The 16613-nt window shown below is 48.0% G+C and overlaps 5 protein-coding genes across 5 annotated transcripts; 2 read left to right on the plus strand and 3 right to left on the minus strand.

Annotated features, from left to right (window-relative positions):
- The first annotated feature begins 647 nt into the window (after window positions 1–647).
- On the plus strand, window positions 648–4460 carry HD556DRAFT_1332142 (kinase-like domain-containing protein). Its single transcript, XM_041301793.1, has 17 exons — window positions 648–1003; window positions 1062–1144; window positions 1202–1795; window positions 1852–1916; window positions 1984–2139; window positions 2243–2335; window positions 2395–2457; window positions 2533–2585; window positions 2662–2693; window positions 2749–2927; window positions 2997–3010; window positions 3070–3089; window positions 3150–3237; window positions 3298–3322; window positions 3391–3636; window positions 3688–3807; window positions 3858–4460. Exons 1-17 carry the CDS (start codon window positions 681–683, stop codon window positions 4125–4127), a joined length of 2424 nt encoding a protein of 807 aa, XP_041165651.1. The 5' UTR covers window positions 648–680; the 3' UTR covers window positions 4128–4460.
- An 11-nt stretch (window positions 4461–4471) lies between these two features.
- HD556DRAFT_710728 (uncharacterized protein) lies at window positions 4472–6112 on the minus strand. The gene is made up of 5 exons (XM_041311375.1): window positions 5708–6112; window positions 5527–5648; window positions 5033–5473; window positions 4945–4975; window positions 4472–4893 (listed from the first exon to the last, which is right to left on the minus strand). Exons 1-5 carry the CDS (start codon window positions 5790–5792, stop codon window positions 4745–4747), a joined length of 828 nt encoding a protein of 275 aa, XP_041165652.1. The 5' UTR covers window positions 5793–6112; the 3' UTR covers window positions 4472–4744.
- A 548-nt stretch (window positions 6113–6660) lies between these two features.
- Window positions 6661–7150, minus strand: HD556DRAFT_1227786 (bola-like protein; the record flags this gene model as incomplete). Its single annotated transcript, XM_041297186.1, has 4 exons — window positions 6661–6786; window positions 6835–6875; window positions 6929–7034; window positions 7091–7150. The coding sequence occupies 4 exons, from the start codon at window positions 7148–7150 to the stop codon at window positions 6661–6663; spliced, it is 333 nt and encodes a 110-aa protein (XP_041165653.1).
- Window positions 7151–8120: 970 nt separating this feature from the next.
- Window positions 8121–10195, plus strand: HD556DRAFT_1332171 (uncharacterized protein). Its single transcript, XM_041301794.1, has 5 exons — window positions 8121–8319; window positions 8372–8934; window positions 8984–9138; window positions 9189–9837; window positions 9892–10195. The coding sequence occupies exons 1-4, from the start codon at window positions 8171–8173 to the stop codon at window positions 9777–9779; spliced, it is 1458 nt and encodes a 485-aa protein (XP_041165654.1). The 5' UTR covers window positions 8121–8170; the 3' UTR covers window positions 9780–9837; window positions 9892–10195.
- Window positions 10196–11843: 1648 nt separating this feature from the next.
- Window positions 11844–15126, minus strand: HD556DRAFT_1332182 (ATP-dependent DNA ligase). Its single transcript, XM_041301795.1, has 10 exons — window positions 13814–15126; window positions 13566–13762; window positions 13293–13511; window positions 13043–13231; window positions 12903–12987; window positions 12664–12852; window positions 12586–12608; window positions 12456–12528; window positions 12347–12404; window positions 11844–12284 (listed from the first exon to the last, which is right to left on the minus strand). The coding sequence occupies exons 1-10, from the start codon at window positions 15105–15107 to the stop codon at window positions 12020–12022; spliced, it is 2592 nt and encodes an 863-aa protein (XP_041165655.1). The 5' UTR covers window positions 15108–15126; the 3' UTR covers window positions 11844–12019.
- Between the last annotated feature and the right edge of the window lie 1487 nt (window positions 15127–16613).

The raw sequence follows: 16613 nt of genomic DNA on the forward strand, positions 1-16613 counted from the left end.
AGCGTGTTTTTTAAGTACAAGATGCGGAATGAGGTACTTGAAGTAGTAGGTCGGGAGTGAGTTAACTTTGGGCGTTAATAAATGAATTTAAGTTATACTAGTATCCCGAAGAGGGAGAGTATAAGATCTATGATCATCCGAACCTATAGGTGCGTTGTTATTGTTTTTTTGAGCTCGTAAGGGGACAATCTTCGCGGTCTTTCATTATTTTCCGCTTCGAATAAACCAAACGAGGAGACGGACCGTAATACAGCTCAAGGGAAGCACTGACGCGTTGGAAAAGCTGTGTTCTTCTCTGTGCAACGCGGAAATTGCATTGTTGACATCAGATCGGGTTCGAGCCTCGTGGCCATTTCTAGTGCGGACACCTAGTAAGTGTTTTTCCACTTTTCCCACAAACGGCTAGCTCCGTAACGTACTTACGGAGCAGAATAATCTCAATGCCGCCGCCGTACTTACTACCAGGTACTGTACGTTATATATACTGAGGGGTACAATATATTATATGAATCACCTTTAATCAAAGTTTTACAAAGTACAAGTATTCAAAGTATTTACACAATATTGCAAATATATGGGCGATCATAAATTTAGTCCAATGATTACCGGAATTAGTTAGTGACTACTGCAAGCTCAGTCCTAGTGCCAGAGCATCATCATCACCATCACCATCGTTCATCATGAATTCTTTTAAATACTATGATAACTCTTATCCCCTTTCGTCCCCCCGGGTATGGCCAGCAACAGAACAATCTCCATCTACAATCCTACCACCAGGTACTTTTCTACACAAAGGCTTCTATGATCTACTCGCAATGATCCCCACCCCCTCTCTCTGGGGTACTACTACTGGTGGTGGATCTAACCAAGCTTCACCCACACACGGGGAGCTGGCACGTCATGAGGACATCAATCAAAATTCCCGTCACATGCCTGGATCTTCTCCCCTAAAGAAGGGTAGAAGAGTCAGTAAAGCTTTGGTCTCCAGGCCCACGGGTTTCGTGTAGGTTATATTTTAGTATTCAGCGTTAACTACATCCCAACAAGGGCATTCGTACTAGGCATCTTGTCCACGCTTCGGACGCCGGTCAGGCAGAAGCCCTATTGACTCGCTGGGGTCCAGATGGTTTGGGAAAGCTTGGAGGTCAGCCATCAGCGCATTATCCACTTATGCTATCAATATCCTCAGCTCGTAGTTTAGACCCACGTTGGGCGGATCCAATAAAGTCTCGAGTAAGGCAATCAAACCAGGCCAGAGCGGTTAACGAGGTTATCAATGCACTTAAACCGTCTCAAGATAGTACAGGCCAGCCACCTCTCCTTAGAGTCATGAACGGTATCAGCACTGCTACTTCGTCTACAATAACAACCGCTGCCCGTGAAAATGTCCACTTTTCACCCGCAGATGCCTTGCCAGGGCGCCCAACAAATTCCATCGTAAAATGGAGCGGAGGTCTCAGGGTCCATCCAGAAGTTGGCGAGTACGACGACGATCTGGGCCTTACCCTTCCTGGCCCTTCACCAAGACCAATTACTCCATCATTAGCTACCTTGGAGAAGGCGGTGTCTGCTCGGATCTACTTTGAGAACCTTTACTTTCCCCTTCTTCGGCAGCCACCTTCTCGAGAACAACGAAGAATCGCCATGGAAAACGATATGGTTATCATGCGCTTGAGTGAAGATCAGAAAGAAGCTTTACGTTCTCAGTGGCGCCAAAACGAAACAGAATATCTTCGAGAACGCCGAAAGAAAGTCGATGCCACAGCGTTCATCAAACTAAAAACCATAGGTCACGGTTGGTGCCCCTTATGTACCTGAAAGAGCATTCTCACAGAAAATACTATCGATCAGGTGCGTTTGGGGTCGTGTCTCTGGTTAAGGAGCGAGCCACGGGACAGTTGTTTGCCATGAAACAGGTTCTTATTTTCCATTTTAATCTACCCATATGGCATTGTCTCCATTATTAATTATTCATTTCACTAGCTAAGGAAGACTGATATGCTTCGCAAAGGGCAAGAAGGTCACGTCCGTGCAGAACGTGATATCTTGAAATCTGCCTCGCTCGTCGCTTCGCCAGGTGGCGCGGAGTGGATTGTGAGGCTGCACTACAGTTTTCAGGACCGCGATAATCTGTACTTGGTCAGTAGCTCTAACCCCGATTACCGCCATCTTCCTAAAATTCAGACGAGCACATGAGTCACTGATTTCATTTCGATTTCATATCTAAAACACATAATAATAGGTATTGGAATTTATGGGCGGTGGAGATCTCCTGAATCTTTTGATCGAGAGAGACGTTTTCGAAGAAGACTTTGCTCGTTTCTATGTCGCTGAGGTTGGCATCTTCCTTTTCTCGTACTACACTTTGTTTAACGACAGGCACATTTACCCCAGATGGTTTTAGCCATTGAAACTTGTCATAAACATGGCTTCATTCATCGCGACATTAAACCTGACGTGAGTCTCGAAAAAAATACTGAGATTAAGGCCCGCTCTAGATTGATAACACGGCTATCCATGTGTTTCTAACAGAACTTCCTGTTTGATCCGCAAGGACATATTCGTCTGAGTGATTTTGGGCTTGCGTGAGTCATTAGCGGAACTGGTCCACTTTCCCGTCCCCGTTTTCTATGCGCTAAATATGTAGATGTGACTCCACAGGACTGATCTGCACTGGGCCCATGATACGTCCTGTCAGTGCGGAACAGTCTAAGTATACGGAATATGAAACTGATTCGGCGACCGCAGATTATGAACAGCAGCGGCGTCAGTTGTTGCACAAACATGGGATAGACCTTGAGGACGGCAACGGCATCGGGGATGGAACCAGAACCAAACGAATGGACCGCAAGGATGTCGAATTACTGATGGGCGACGGCAACGGCCAAAGTGGCATATTCACTTGGCGAGAGAAAAATCGTAGGAAGGTATGATCCACCACTAAATTAAAATGTATATTTCCACCTTGTGCCTCACCCTGTCTGTTCGTGCCGTAGCTAGCATACTCTGTGTAAGCAATGATATCGCAGCCTGTAGCGTGATTCTGAACACCCTTCTTCGGATCCACAGTTGCGGGACGAATTCTTACAGTATGTGGTCACCTTTGTTCATATTATTACCCCATGTTGCCATGCTTACGCTTTCAATAGTGTCGCCAGAAGTTATCAGAGGCCATGGCTATTCGTTTTCCTGTGACTGGTGGAGCTTAGGCGTTATCATGTTTGAATGCCTGTATGGGTAAGCTTCGGGGTTTTGTATATCCGGTATACCTCGTGTTGAAGAATGGACATCATCCAGATATCCCCCATTCGTTAGCAACTCCGTAAGCACACATATTTTGGCACCCACTTTTCGCACCCCAGTTCATCTGTGGCTGACTGCGGGGGGCAGAGGCATGTCACCCGTCAGAAGATTCTGAACTGGAAGCAATCCCTCAAGTTCCCATCTCGCCCTCGTGTCTCGGGTGAGGGCGTGAATCTGATGCAGCAGCTCCTTTGCGAGCCCGAGGATCGCCTTGGAAGTCAGGCTCCAACGTCTGTATCGCGCCCAGATTCCCTCGCCGTTCACGCACGACGCAGCGGCTTCATCCTGCCAGGGTCAACAGTCGGCAGTGTTGATGGTGTAGATGCAATCAAGGTCCGCGTCACTGGAGCTTGCGTTCGCAGCTACTGACGTCTAAACTTGAAGGCGCATCGCTGGTTCCGAGGAATAGACTGGGAAAATATACACCGCTATCCTGCACCATATCGCCCGGATCTGCAGAGTCCAGAAGATACACAACACTTTGACTCCGACATTCCGCCGGTGGTGAGTGCTTCGAGGTTTTTCGTCATGCCGGGTGTTCAGGTTGTGCCTAGCCACTGGCTCCCGCGAACGGAGCGCCAGCAGATGTGACGAAAGACCCCCTACTTAGGGACAGGGTCCACGGGGAAGAGATTCTAAACGTCCGCAAGGCCCTCGCATTTGCGGGGTTCACGCACAAGAGCCCTCGAGCGATCAGTTACGCTCGTGCTGATCGTGCATTTGATGGACTAGCGGACATTCCAGACAAAGAACGGGGCGAACGAGGTCGTCCAAGGTTTCGCAGCGGACACGAGGCTGGCACAGGCCGGGCTATATCGCTTTAGTGTGATGCATGTTCTGTGACCCTGGCTGTGTGTGGCTGAAATGGTGCCGCGACTGTGCCATGCGGCATAGTCGAGGATATGACGACACTTAGTCTACGGACATGACGCACAGACATGCTTTCACTCCATAACGTGATTACTTACTGTACTTGATTACTAGGATCTACGGACATGACTATGACATGCACTGACTTCACGATGCTACTCCACTATACTTGATGACTATGCTATACCCTTGTTTCCTTGCTGTACGCCGTCGCTGCCACCGGATCTACCGCTCCCGTTAACGGGTGGAGTGAGTCAATCATGTCCTGCCACGAGTCGAACTTGAACAAATTGATTTTCAACACCGAAAACCACTATTAATTAAAAAGGAATGGATACACCCGAGTACACTAGCGACGATGACTGTATAGAATAGATATATGAGTAATGAGTATGATGCTCATCAGCAAGTGCATGCGATTAAATAAATGCTCGTAAATTGCCATAAATATGTGCCGCCCATCATGAACAACTGATGCAATGTCCGTGAAAAATGCAACGAAGATCATGAGACCCGAATAGGAGTGATTGCATGTGCCTAGTATACATCCGTGAGGACAACACATGTCGCTCTAACGCCCGGAACGTGAATGTGCGTCGTTTGACTCGTCGCTGTCCTCATGATAGCGTCCTGAGGCATCGGCATGCACGCGAGCATGCCGACGCATGTTGCTGAGCACGCTGAAACTACGACCACAGCCCTCAAAGGTGCACGTAAAGGCTAGATGGGTAATCAGTATGACGATGAGGAACGTTGCGAATGAACACTCACGCTTTTCGCCAGTATGACTATTCAGGTGGATCTTCGGGTTGGCAGTCTTCATTAGCTTAGGAACGACGCAGGATATTGAAATACACACCTTTAAACTACTGGGACGATTGAAGCCTTTACCACAGTAGTCGCACTCGTATTTGAGTGATGAAGGCCCGGCATTAGCATGAGGACTGGAATCGTCTATACTAGATGTAGTCTCTTGAGAGTCTCTACGGTAATGCTGACCCCGTACATCGGGGTAGCGTGGAATATAAGATGCTGATCCTGGGGGCTCCATCATGGATTGCCCGGCATACTGATGCCTTGAATAATCCAGATATGAGCTGGGCCCTGGGTGACTCGTGTAATCATAGGCTGGCCGTCCCTGGCCACTATTAGTGGATGACCGAGAAAATTGATTCGGTGGATGCTGAGAATGATACATTGAATGCGGTGGATGCTCATGAGATGGATGGAGGTGCGTTGGGTGCGTTTCGTGTCGTGAACTACGGGAAGAAATAGGGTGGTAGGGTGTCGAAGGGTTTCTCTGGGAAAGTGATCACTATCAAGGTTTGATCTAGTCATTAGACGACGGCTAACCTGCAAGCCTGGTCCAGATAGGACATCTGACTGACCCATATGTGGTGCGCAGTATGGGTCGTGATTTGAACCCACCCAGGAAGGAGGAGGTATTACGGAAGGTCTTGGAGTACGAGATAATTCTGAAGGTTAAAGGTAAATAGAATGCACGGATATGGGCAGCTAGAGAAGCTCTACTAACCTGGGAAAAGTTCGCGAACAGAAGGGAGGGTTGGCCGAGCTGCTTCTCGATGAGCATCACTCTCCGGGAATGAGCGGCCAGACATTTTTATGGTATGAGATACAAGGGGAAAAGTATACAAGAGGACGAGTTGAATTGTAGTGGATGTCGGGGAATCTTATATGGTCGGATCGCCTCTAGTAGACCGCGGTAACGGCAGGATACCGTTGCACGCCGATCGTGATGCGGCGGGTTCGGAAGGCTGGAAAGTAACTTGCATGAAGAAACGTGACCGGGTCTATTCCATTATACTGCAGGACAGCACCTCGAGGACAAACCTGACATTCAAAGACATGGTTACCACTCGGTTACCATATTTAAGGTAGGCAACCGTGGTGATTGTCGCTTTAGACCTGCTGCGCACTCATTCACAACACATTTGTGGGAGTCTCATGATGGACTCAAAAGAGCCGTTTGGACGGTGCCAGGGTTGGAGATAGAGCACCGCAATGTCACACACTAAGGGGCGCGAATGCCGCGCATCATCCACGGGGGATGTGCTGTTAGTATATCTTGAATATATATATACCGTTACTTGCCGCATCTCAGATCAACTACAGCGGATCATTCTATTGGGCCCACCCGCGTTCCTCTAAACACACCCCTGCTTAGAGATCTATTGCTTCTTGCTGAATGTCAGTGATTGAATCCTCGGCGGTAACATTTCGGTAACGTTGGATCTCAAAATGGCTACAAATCGTCAACTTCAATTTCAACAGCGGGAGGCAGTGCACTGCAACCAATCTGGGCCATGCATCCCCAAGCATGCTTCGCATCTCACTGTGAAGCTCGCACGTTATTTATGAGCAGCCGTCGCTCATGTCGACGGTTCGGGTCAGAGAGCTCACCATAATTCGCCTCGCTTCTCCGTATACACGATCAGTCGAATAATGTTGTATTTATTCTCTCCCCTGTCAGTTTTCAGCTTGGCATCTCTGCGCCTCCTCCGATGTCTTAGTGTTTAGCGAAAGTGCATGCAACCCTTGAGAAAATTCTTCAGAAAGGGCAGAGTATATCAGGCGATGGCGTTGCACCGTGTTCTGTGAAGGAATAAAGCAGATATACCCGAGATTCGATAGCACACGCACCTTCCCTTTGAAAGCATCTGAGATTACCTGCACGGCAAAATCTACGCCCGGGTCGTCAATGAACAGCGTCTTTGGGGTAGTAGAATATGCTTACGTGTTTCTCCATTCCCGCCACCTTGAGAGCGCATTGCGGCGTGATGTCTATGCAACTGCGATTCGTTGGTAATGATTAGTTTAGACGGTTGGAGCAAGGTCACGAGCTATGAATGATTGCTCAGGAGACGGATCGACCTGCGCTGCTAGCTTGCTGCCTTACTTTTTGTCGCATGGCGATTTCCACTGGACCTGGAGATCCCAATATTGTGTCTGACGCCATGGCACGAGAAAGATTCAAACTCTGCCGCAGAGCAATGCGAAGGCTGCGTGTTGCCCAGAGCATAAACCTGCTGGCTACCATGCTGAGATTGCAATCAGAGCTGCGCTGATGCTAACGGGCACTTACCACCAGACTCGGAGCAAGCCTTCACAAAAAGGCGGAACGATAAAAATGCGCAGCGTGTTCAAATTGGCAATTGTTGGTCAGTCGTTGTTAGTCAGCAAGCTAGTCTGTGAGTGTGTGAAATGTTACTTCGCCACTGTTGACTTATCCTTGATGAGGCTTACTCTTGGTCTTCACGAAATCGCGTCGGCCATAGCTTGCCATTGTTCTCTTGCATAATGATCACGGACTGCACTACACGAACTAAAAAATCTGTCAGCCACTGTCAGCTTATCAAATTAGTCTAACTGTTCAACGACGATTTCACAGCCATTGAACGACTGGGCCATCAGAGAACCGATGATTCGAAGTGACGACCAGATTCCCCATTAGCTTTCTCAGGCAAGAAATACCTTACGGATACTAGGCACATACTACGCATGAGTTGACAGTGGTGACCGGTCCCGAAAGGTCTAAAGATTGAGCCGGACTCAAGCAGTGATAACGGTGATGATCAAAAAACAGGTGAAATGATTCAGTGAGTCATCGAGTCTAACATAACTAACAGTGCATGTAACGAATATCCTAGAACACAATTGGACATGCATGAATCGCCGCATTCCTTTTGACTACATTATTTGACAGGGTGCCCTTGCGACAGAAATGATATCTAGTATTCATTTTTTTCACATAGCGTTCGTTTCGAAGGCTATGACTTGTGCCTTATTGTCACATAGCACTGACGTATTCCATAGCCCACCATGGACGTATTCTTGTGTTGTCAGTTGTCCGTTCCGTTGGCACGGTCTCATCGGTGTAAACTGGAAAGTCACGTTACCGTTGTGTATACTAGTAGTGCCATACACGTTAAACGTATTCACTTCACTACGAACAAGTACTTTGTTGATTCACCTCGCCATGGCGTCAAACTCGCATCAAGACCCTCAAGAATGCGAGATGACCCGTAATCAGCGCGGTCTAGTAGAAACGTGTTTTGAGGAGGGTCAATACGAGTCTGGCATCGCAGTGCTCGAACAGCTAAGGTCTAAAAACTTTAAGCCGCCGGTGTAAGGTCATCTGGGTTATCTTTTCTCGAGGAGCATTGAAAGTAGTTCCTAGGTCTCTCGTACGTCAGCTCTTCTACATCGCGTTGTATCCCCCGCCACCATCCCTTGATCATGTGGAAGAGCGCGATCTCAATCCTGCTTCGCCATCAAAGGGCTCCCCTACAAAAACAAAGCACCAGGCACCAAAAATGACCTTTGCTCCTTCAGTCAATGCATCAGAAGCCGCGCAACGCTTGCTATTATCTTTCGTTAGAACAAATACACCTACATCTCTTTTCCAGGCTTTGCCACAACCGGGCAAGAGCGACGAATTACCATTCGAAGGTGATGATCACGACTCTGTTGTAGCAAAGGAGTCCCTGTGCATTAAGGACGCGAAGCACTGCTGGGCAATACTCAAGGAGGGTTTCGTACCGCGAATAAAAATCTCTCAGCCGTCCCTACTAGCAGGGAAGAAGAAACGCGGAAAACTCATCGCTAATACTGAAGAATATGTAGAGGAAAAATACAGCAATTCTGTTCTCGCTCTTGTTGCAGAGCATGCCTGGTTAGTCTTGCAGTGGCTGGTCGAGCTTTTTCAGCGGGACGAATCTTTGGCATCTGGGGATGGTTCAGGTGGGGGGTTATTCCTTACTTGTAACCTTTTGACTAAGATGATGTACAGTGAAGCATTCACCATTATTGTTGTTGCAGATTCCCTCGCCAAGAAGTGGTACTGGTCTTCGGTGGGAAGCTGATGCACCCCTGGATATCGTGTTCTATTGTATTTCGCAAGGTCAACCACAGCGACGACAGCTGGGTCTTGAACTGATGGCTTTGGTGAATTATGCTTTGCTTATTACAAGCTATTCACCTGACGTTCTCCGCAGCTCGTCGGGATTTGTCTAACAGCAGAATTTGATTTCAACATGTTTCTTGAACAAGTCACGTCACGATTATACTCAGCCTCCCCAGAGATCGTCCAGACTTTCATGTCTGGCTTTCATCTGTCACGTTCAGCGCAACTGTTCAAACTAGCGCTCTGCCGCAAATTCCTTTCCGATGAATCGGGTGGGAGAAACCCACCCAGCCGTCGCCCCAAGCCACAAGCGCGAGCTGTGAGAGCAGCGCGAGGCACTGCCGCTGCGAGAGAACAGAATCTGTCATCCACCAGTGCAAATGACTCGTCAGCCTCCTTTTCCGCGAGTAAAATTTCTATGCCTCCTAGCGGTGATATCGTCCACCTTCTTACGGGGCCTAACGGACGTACTTCTCCTGCAATTATAACTGTGAAAAAGGAGCTTCTTATTTCGTATGCCTACCTGCAGCAGATCGCGGAACAACGGGATGTGGAATGGCAGCAATTAGCAACAGATGGGCGTCTCGAAGACCAAGTCAATTCGGTGTTTGGTGGAGAGAGCTATGCTCAGCAAGACAGAGATGCTCTAATTAGTCTTGTGAGAGTCTGGGCCATGAATTAATGCGAGTAAGGCATAAGCCAATGTCTTGTGGGACCATCCTCCACGGAGCGTGTTATCTGTTGAGTTCTTTTTGCTGTATGATGGAACATTACTCACCCAAGCCGGTGACTAGATTATTCATACCCCTCATGAGGATGGTCAATGCTATGTATGCGTCCAGATTCTAGCCAGATGGACGAAGTCAACATATCCTGCGGTCGGCGGCCTCAGACTGATGAGATGGGTGCAATACTCCCTTAATTTCTGCTCTAATTTTGACAAGCTTAAATAAAGTGCATAATGTCCTCTGTCACCATGTACCTGCACTTGTGGTGATCTGCAACCGACTTTTCTGCTTGGGTGTTTGTAGATCAAGGGCAGTTCGAATAATAGACCCTTACGCATATCGATGTGAAATATAACGTGTCCATGCGAGATATTTCGACGCGTTAGGACAACATTAGGAAGCGTAAGGATATTATCGTATGCGAAGCATTTGTGCTGAGTATTGTGTGAATGAAATGATAACCCGAAAGGGTGTGGTGTGGCTATGTAACGAATAGACGTGAAGTATCACGCGAAAGCACGCGACGTCGAAGTTCCGGTCCGAGGGTTGAGTCACAGCATGAGCTTAAGAGATAGTATGAGAAGTCTGGCGTCCAGCCCAGTGAATAATTCTAGGCCAACACGTTATGAGGTGGCAATGGAGATAGGGGATAATAGTAATGTAGCGGAGGGACCGTTCGCGTGCGGCAGGGTTGGAACAGCTAGTACGTAAGACGTCGCGAGTAGACATGGGGTGCATCCAGATTTGCGGGATGTCGAAAAGTGGGTGCCAAATCCGGAAATGGTGGTTGGTTAGATCCAATGCGAATGCATCGTCCCTGCAAAGGGTCGCAATCGACAGCTGTGGCACACACGGAAGTCAGCCTTGCAAGGAATTTCAGCGATCTGTTGTAAAAAAGTTTGTAAATACCCGAGGAGAATATGACATCAACGCGGAGATAGTGGAATATCGCTTCCAGATGAGGTTAGCGAAGATTTGGGGTCAGAAAATAAAAGTTCTTTGGGCGTAAGGTTTTGGCAATGCAGTGGATGTATACTACTAGCAGGGATGATTAGACGGAGCGGGCGTGTCAGATTTTTGACAAAGCTCCAAGTCACACCTATGATGGATAATATACAGATGTATTGTGAGTAACAATATCTGCTAGCGATTGCACTGACTACGGACACGCCACGGTGCTGGCCGATCCACGGGTCGACGATACCTCGCATTGACGTAGTAGGTGGAGTCAAACGTAAAGGCGTGGACTCGGAGGAAGAGAATTTACCAGCCCACGTGACAACACAGAACATGGTAGTTAGACATGAGCATGCTAGCCACGAGCGGCTAGAATGCATTTTATTTTTATTAGCATAATTCACCTTTGCTGTTCTTCTGGAGAGAAGCTTTGATTCGGAGGAAAGCGTTGACTTCCATGTCGTTTCCAGAACTCGCCTACTCCAAGTGGGAGCGCAACCCCGTTAGTAGATACTGTCATCCTGCAGGAGATAAAGGATGTGACGTAGATTTGGCAGCTTACTGATGGGCGTCCGAACCTCGTACGGCCTCAGTGCTACCGCAAAAGCATATACCATATACAAGGACGTGAACGATGACCTGTCAATGGCTATCACCCTCGTAACGTTAGTGAACTTTGAGGTCTGTGGCCTTACGAGACACGGAACGCCGCTTGACAAAGTTCAACATTGGAGAACCAATGGAAAACCACTGAGAAGACCTGTTAGCCTAGAAGCACTTGTGCGACATGTAGTCTCCGGTCGACTGGTCAAATCTCAGACTCGTTGGCGTGTTGGGGAAATACACATCACACAAACCAAATGCAATCATATTTCACCGAAAATATGCCGAAACTCTGGGAAGTTCGGTAATAAATTAATTTATTCAAACACTGTAACCTGGTATTGTCTAACGTAGCATGTTGACGAGCGAACCACCTTTCGACTGAATTGCGTGTTGGAATTGGTATGTTCAGAATAAATATTTAGAAGCATATGCTGGCATGGTGCCAAGGTTACTTTCTTATGGATTTATTTTTTATTGTTCCAATGTTGGATAGTATTAGTACTGTACGATGTTTGGGGTTTGCCCCGTATATACTCTCTCGCTGATGAGTGTGGTGCGAAGTCTTGCAAGCGGGATTACCCAAAAGCCTGACCAAAAAGTGAATGTTAACCTAAACCTTCAAGGTTCGGAGTCAACCATCCGACTCGTCTGCTCCTCCGGCGACTCCCTCTGAATCTGGCTCTATATCGACCAAATCGCCATCATCAGCGTCCCCCGCAGTGGCCTTGGATTGCCCCTGTTGGTCTTTCCATATCTGAGCCAGAAAATCTGTAGTGCTGGCTTGCTCTGGCAATTTATCATCTCGGGTCTTGATAAATCGCGGGAACCTCAGACTGAGGCCTCTCGAGGAGGAAACTAAGCCCAATGCTGCTAGAGATACAGGGCTCAAAGTGATACTGAAAAAATAGGGTGTGAGTAGATATTCGTCTGTAACACTGACGGCTTGTAGCAGACTCACTCTGCCCCTCGTATCTCCCACACCTTATGGGGCCTGAAGTAAACGTCGGGCCTGAAGCCTGGAAAAACAATCAGCTAAGAACCCTAGTGCTCAAAAATAATGTTGGCACCTCCTGTATCAGTTTCCCAGAGGGGTTGCCTGGAGCAATTATCGGACCCCTCTGAGTAATACGCAACCATCTCCTGATACGAAAGTTCCGATAAGCAAGTTAGCCTGCGAAGACGTACTGCATGACAAACTTTGTAAAACGAGTCAGAAAATCCTGCGGAAGATGATATCTCAACATATCATTATGAATTACAATGTATATCACCTACCGGAGATACACTTGCAAACGGCAACAAGGCAATCATTCCTGGGATCTCGAACAGCAAGCAAAACTGGACTCCACCACCCTGCTTTCCTTCCGTTCCCATGCCACGCTCCAATAGGAACCATATCGAGGGTATCGCCGAGACCCACGACGTAGTCCTTTTTCAGCTTCAACCAAGCAGATGTTCGTTTATCTGTCCAGATTCACTAAGAGCACAGCATAAAGGAACGGCTCAATACACACCGGGTTCGTAAGTCGCGGACAAAGGTTTCCGTTTTCCGTTTCCTTTTCGCATTCCATCTTCTTGTATAGTATCACTACTTAACAGCTAGGTAAGCATTAGTGATGCCGATCAGCCGATCAGAGTCCAGACGCTGTCTCACCTTGATCATGAGACCTTCAGAGCGGCTCTCTATAGCTTTCTGCCAGAACTCCTCGATAGCGTCTTTGCCAGCATCGCTCTCACAGCTTTCAACGTGGTCAAGACGTGCTCCCTTGTCACTTGGTAAGAAAGGTGGAAAGTGAGACCTCAGCAACGAGCGTCTCTCTCGAAAGGGCTGTGCAAGTAAGACCTGTCGAGGGACATAAATAACCATTGACTGACATCGTCGCCACACAATCAGACACACGCACCTCACCATCTATATACATCAGATCGAAGGCATACACGCAAACAGAAACTTTGATATCGCTCATTTCCACGCCCTTCCTTGCCCTGTTCGAGAGCTCTTGGAAGGACTTCAGGCCGCCGTCAGATGGATCTATGGCAACAATCTCAGAGTCGATAATAAAAGATTGCAGCTGCGGCTGCTGTTGGAAAATGCATTTAACAAGGTGAACGATGTCAGGATACTAGTTTTTGCCGATAAGATGGTAGCCCCGCGCCTACGAGATTGCACAGCTTACCTTAGTAGTCATATCTTCTAGATGACGGGAGAAGATATGAACAGACGGATTGCCGCTATTCACTCCTCGTACTCCATGAATCTGAGCGCGTTGGCCATCATACTTGAATTCTGCCGCAAAGGGGAGATCTCCCAAACGCTCGTATATCTCATACAATGACCGAGTGGGAGAGCCCAGAGTCGGATGCAAGGGGATTCCTATCAATGATTTATTAGGTCGTTCATAGAGTGGGGGAGCGAAACGCCCACCGACAGTCAAAGGGACATGTAGGTCAAGACTATCCAATCCACCCTTGAATAGACCAGCTATGATATGCTCATAATTCGGATGTTGAACGAACACTTTTTTAACCAACGCTTCAGCCTGGATGAATTTCTCATGAAGTTTCTCACGTTGAACCGAGGAAATTGATTGTGAGGTGGCATGGTACAGCGAATGATCGCGATCGGGACCTCCCAAACTAGTTTGCGATGTCAAAACCAACGCTCTTGCCAGTGCAGTCAGGATGGAGGTCCTTACTGCTCCGACGCGTAGATTCAGCGATAAGGTACGGACAAGGTAGCGTGATTCTTCTCCTTTAGCCGCCACAAGGAGTTTCTCGACGATGGCTTGCTTCTGTTTGGCTGCGCCTTGTCCCTTAGAGTTGGCAATTTTCAATAAGTAATCGTGCACAGCCACGATCATTAGTGGAGGGTGAGGCACCAAGGTGCGAACATTTGACTTTGCTTCAAATGCAACATCACCGGGGTCGCCGAATGAATTGTAGAGCCGTCTTAGCGCAGAGGAGGTCAGGCCGGAGATATGTTGAATTGCCTTGGATATAACCGAGGAGCCAATGCCTAGCTCGACCGGAGAGTATGGAGGAGACAGGCAATTAGAAAGGAGGTACAGCGATGGTAGTAGGGATGGCCGATGCCAATTGAGTAAAGTCCTTAGCGTGTTGGTAAGCGTGTTGAGAATGATTGTCCTAGATCGTGTTCCCGATAGCGTGGCGAGAGCATGAACGAGGAATGAATATGGTGCTGGCTCATTGGCTGGCCAGGGACTTTCCTGGACATCATAAACAAAAGGGTCAACTCCTAGTGGCTGATAATTTGGCAAGGGTGTGATGTCATTTTTCATGGGAAGGCGCTTTGGAGGCCTATTAGATCTACTAGGTAGGATAACCCCTGACGAACCACCAACATCGCCGACTTGAGGAGCTGCGGTAGCCTGAACCTGAACCTGAGAAAGACCATTTTCAGATCCACAATCTCTGAACGTAGGTTCAGAATCTGAAGTTAGGTCAATGATATCTGGCGTAGCAATCTTCTTTATGTTCAGTTGTTTCCGTACTTGTTCTGGGACACTGTTCCTTCCCTTCTCTACCCCAGAATTAGGCGGAAGGATAGGCCTTTGAGAAGAACCGAAAAAAGTCTTCAATGATGACTGATCTGAAGCGAATTTTGCTCGCTTCAAGGGCTGGGACGTTGATGGTGAAGGTTGGGCGCGTTTAGACATTGCGGCTGTAGGCTGTAGCTGTGCAAGTTTCAAGTTGAACATGCATGACGTTCGATTGACATCCGACAAGTAATTTAATTTCCGACGTCGAATTTGTTCAAATATGATTATACAGTTATGTACCCTCCTGTCATTTTCAGTCCTCCCTGCATTTCGTGATGGGCGGCGGGCCCTTTTGCATTGCCCACCCATGTCATTAAACCACACGGCGATCATCATCGGTCTTTCTTTCGTGAACAGTCACATAAGGACAGTTACTCCATCTTTCAAGTTTTTATCAGACCACCAAGTATCTCCTTAGGAGGTACGTACTACTACGTACAGGGTCAAAGTGTCGAGCACCCTGTTATGACGGCGTCCACTAGCTCATTGATGGCCGATTACTGTCACAAAGTGCGAGCAGTCGGTTCGGTCTCTTTGACCCTGAGATGGACCCCAAGGACGTTGGCGGCTACGTAAGCCGAATACTCTGCTCTTTTTTTCTTATTTTTCCTCGTCGTCGACCACGATGATAGCCACGGTGTAAACGCGCACGTGCACTCAAACCATATCCCTGCCATTGTCAACTACGACCTCCCGTCGCTCGTGGCTCCAACATCTAAGTGTCACCCCAGCAACATTCTGCAGTATGGTGTGACGCTGCCATCGACGCAACTAGGGCAGCCTCCTGCCACCTACCGCCACACACCAACACATCCAACCAGGACCTTTCTTGTCCTTGTTATAACCCGGTGTTGCCACCACGACCTGCCACAGTCTCCACGCTGCAAGGGCAACGTCATGCAACCTCTCACTATGCTGGCACGCCAACGCAGATCCTTCCTTGCCTTTCATGGACCTGGTATTGCACATTCGACCACGATCTTTCTCGTGCGACCGCTAACCTGGTTCTGCTACCAGCCTCCCGCTGCTCACTTCGCCTCCCACGTCTTATCATTCTCGGCGCTTCACGCGGCCGCCCGTGACATCTCGTTCTTTCCCTGGTTGGCATTCTGGTGCTGCGCTCTTCATCTCATTTATACAACCCATACCTATACAATGTTATCACATGTTGCGTGTCGTATGGTTAGACAATATAATGATATTGTTAACTCTCAAGCATTGACTGAGTGCTTGCTCAGTTTGTAAGCACCACACGACATTCTTCATCAAGGAATGAGCTTGGATTTATAAGCAGATATATGTATAGCAATTACAAAAAGCAATAGATGGGATAAAAGATACATATGGAAGAAGAATGATGCACGGCGGTATGATATATCACAGGTGATAACGCATGGGTAGGCGATAGGAGGAACTTCTCCGGCCAAGGTGGGAGGGAGGGTTATGGATATCTGCCAAGCTCGTTAGGATGGACATGGTAGATGTCGGTGGAGTTGCTGCTGCTGGACGGATGATGGGGTAAAAGAAAGAATTACTCAATGTCGGGGTATAGGCATATATAGTTGCAGATAACCACCAAGTATACCTTGAAGCGAATGTGTCGGGGGTGTCGTGGGGTCTTGAACCCTGCGAATGGTATTCGGATGTATTCAGAGGGTAGCTGAG

This window comes from Suillus plorans (assembly GCF_016647745.1).
Source record: "Suillus plorans strain S12 chromosome Unknown HD556scaffold_5, whole genome shotgun sequence".
NCBI lineage: Eukaryota > Fungi > Basidiomycota > Agaricomycetes > Boletales > Suillaceae > Suillus > Suillus plorans.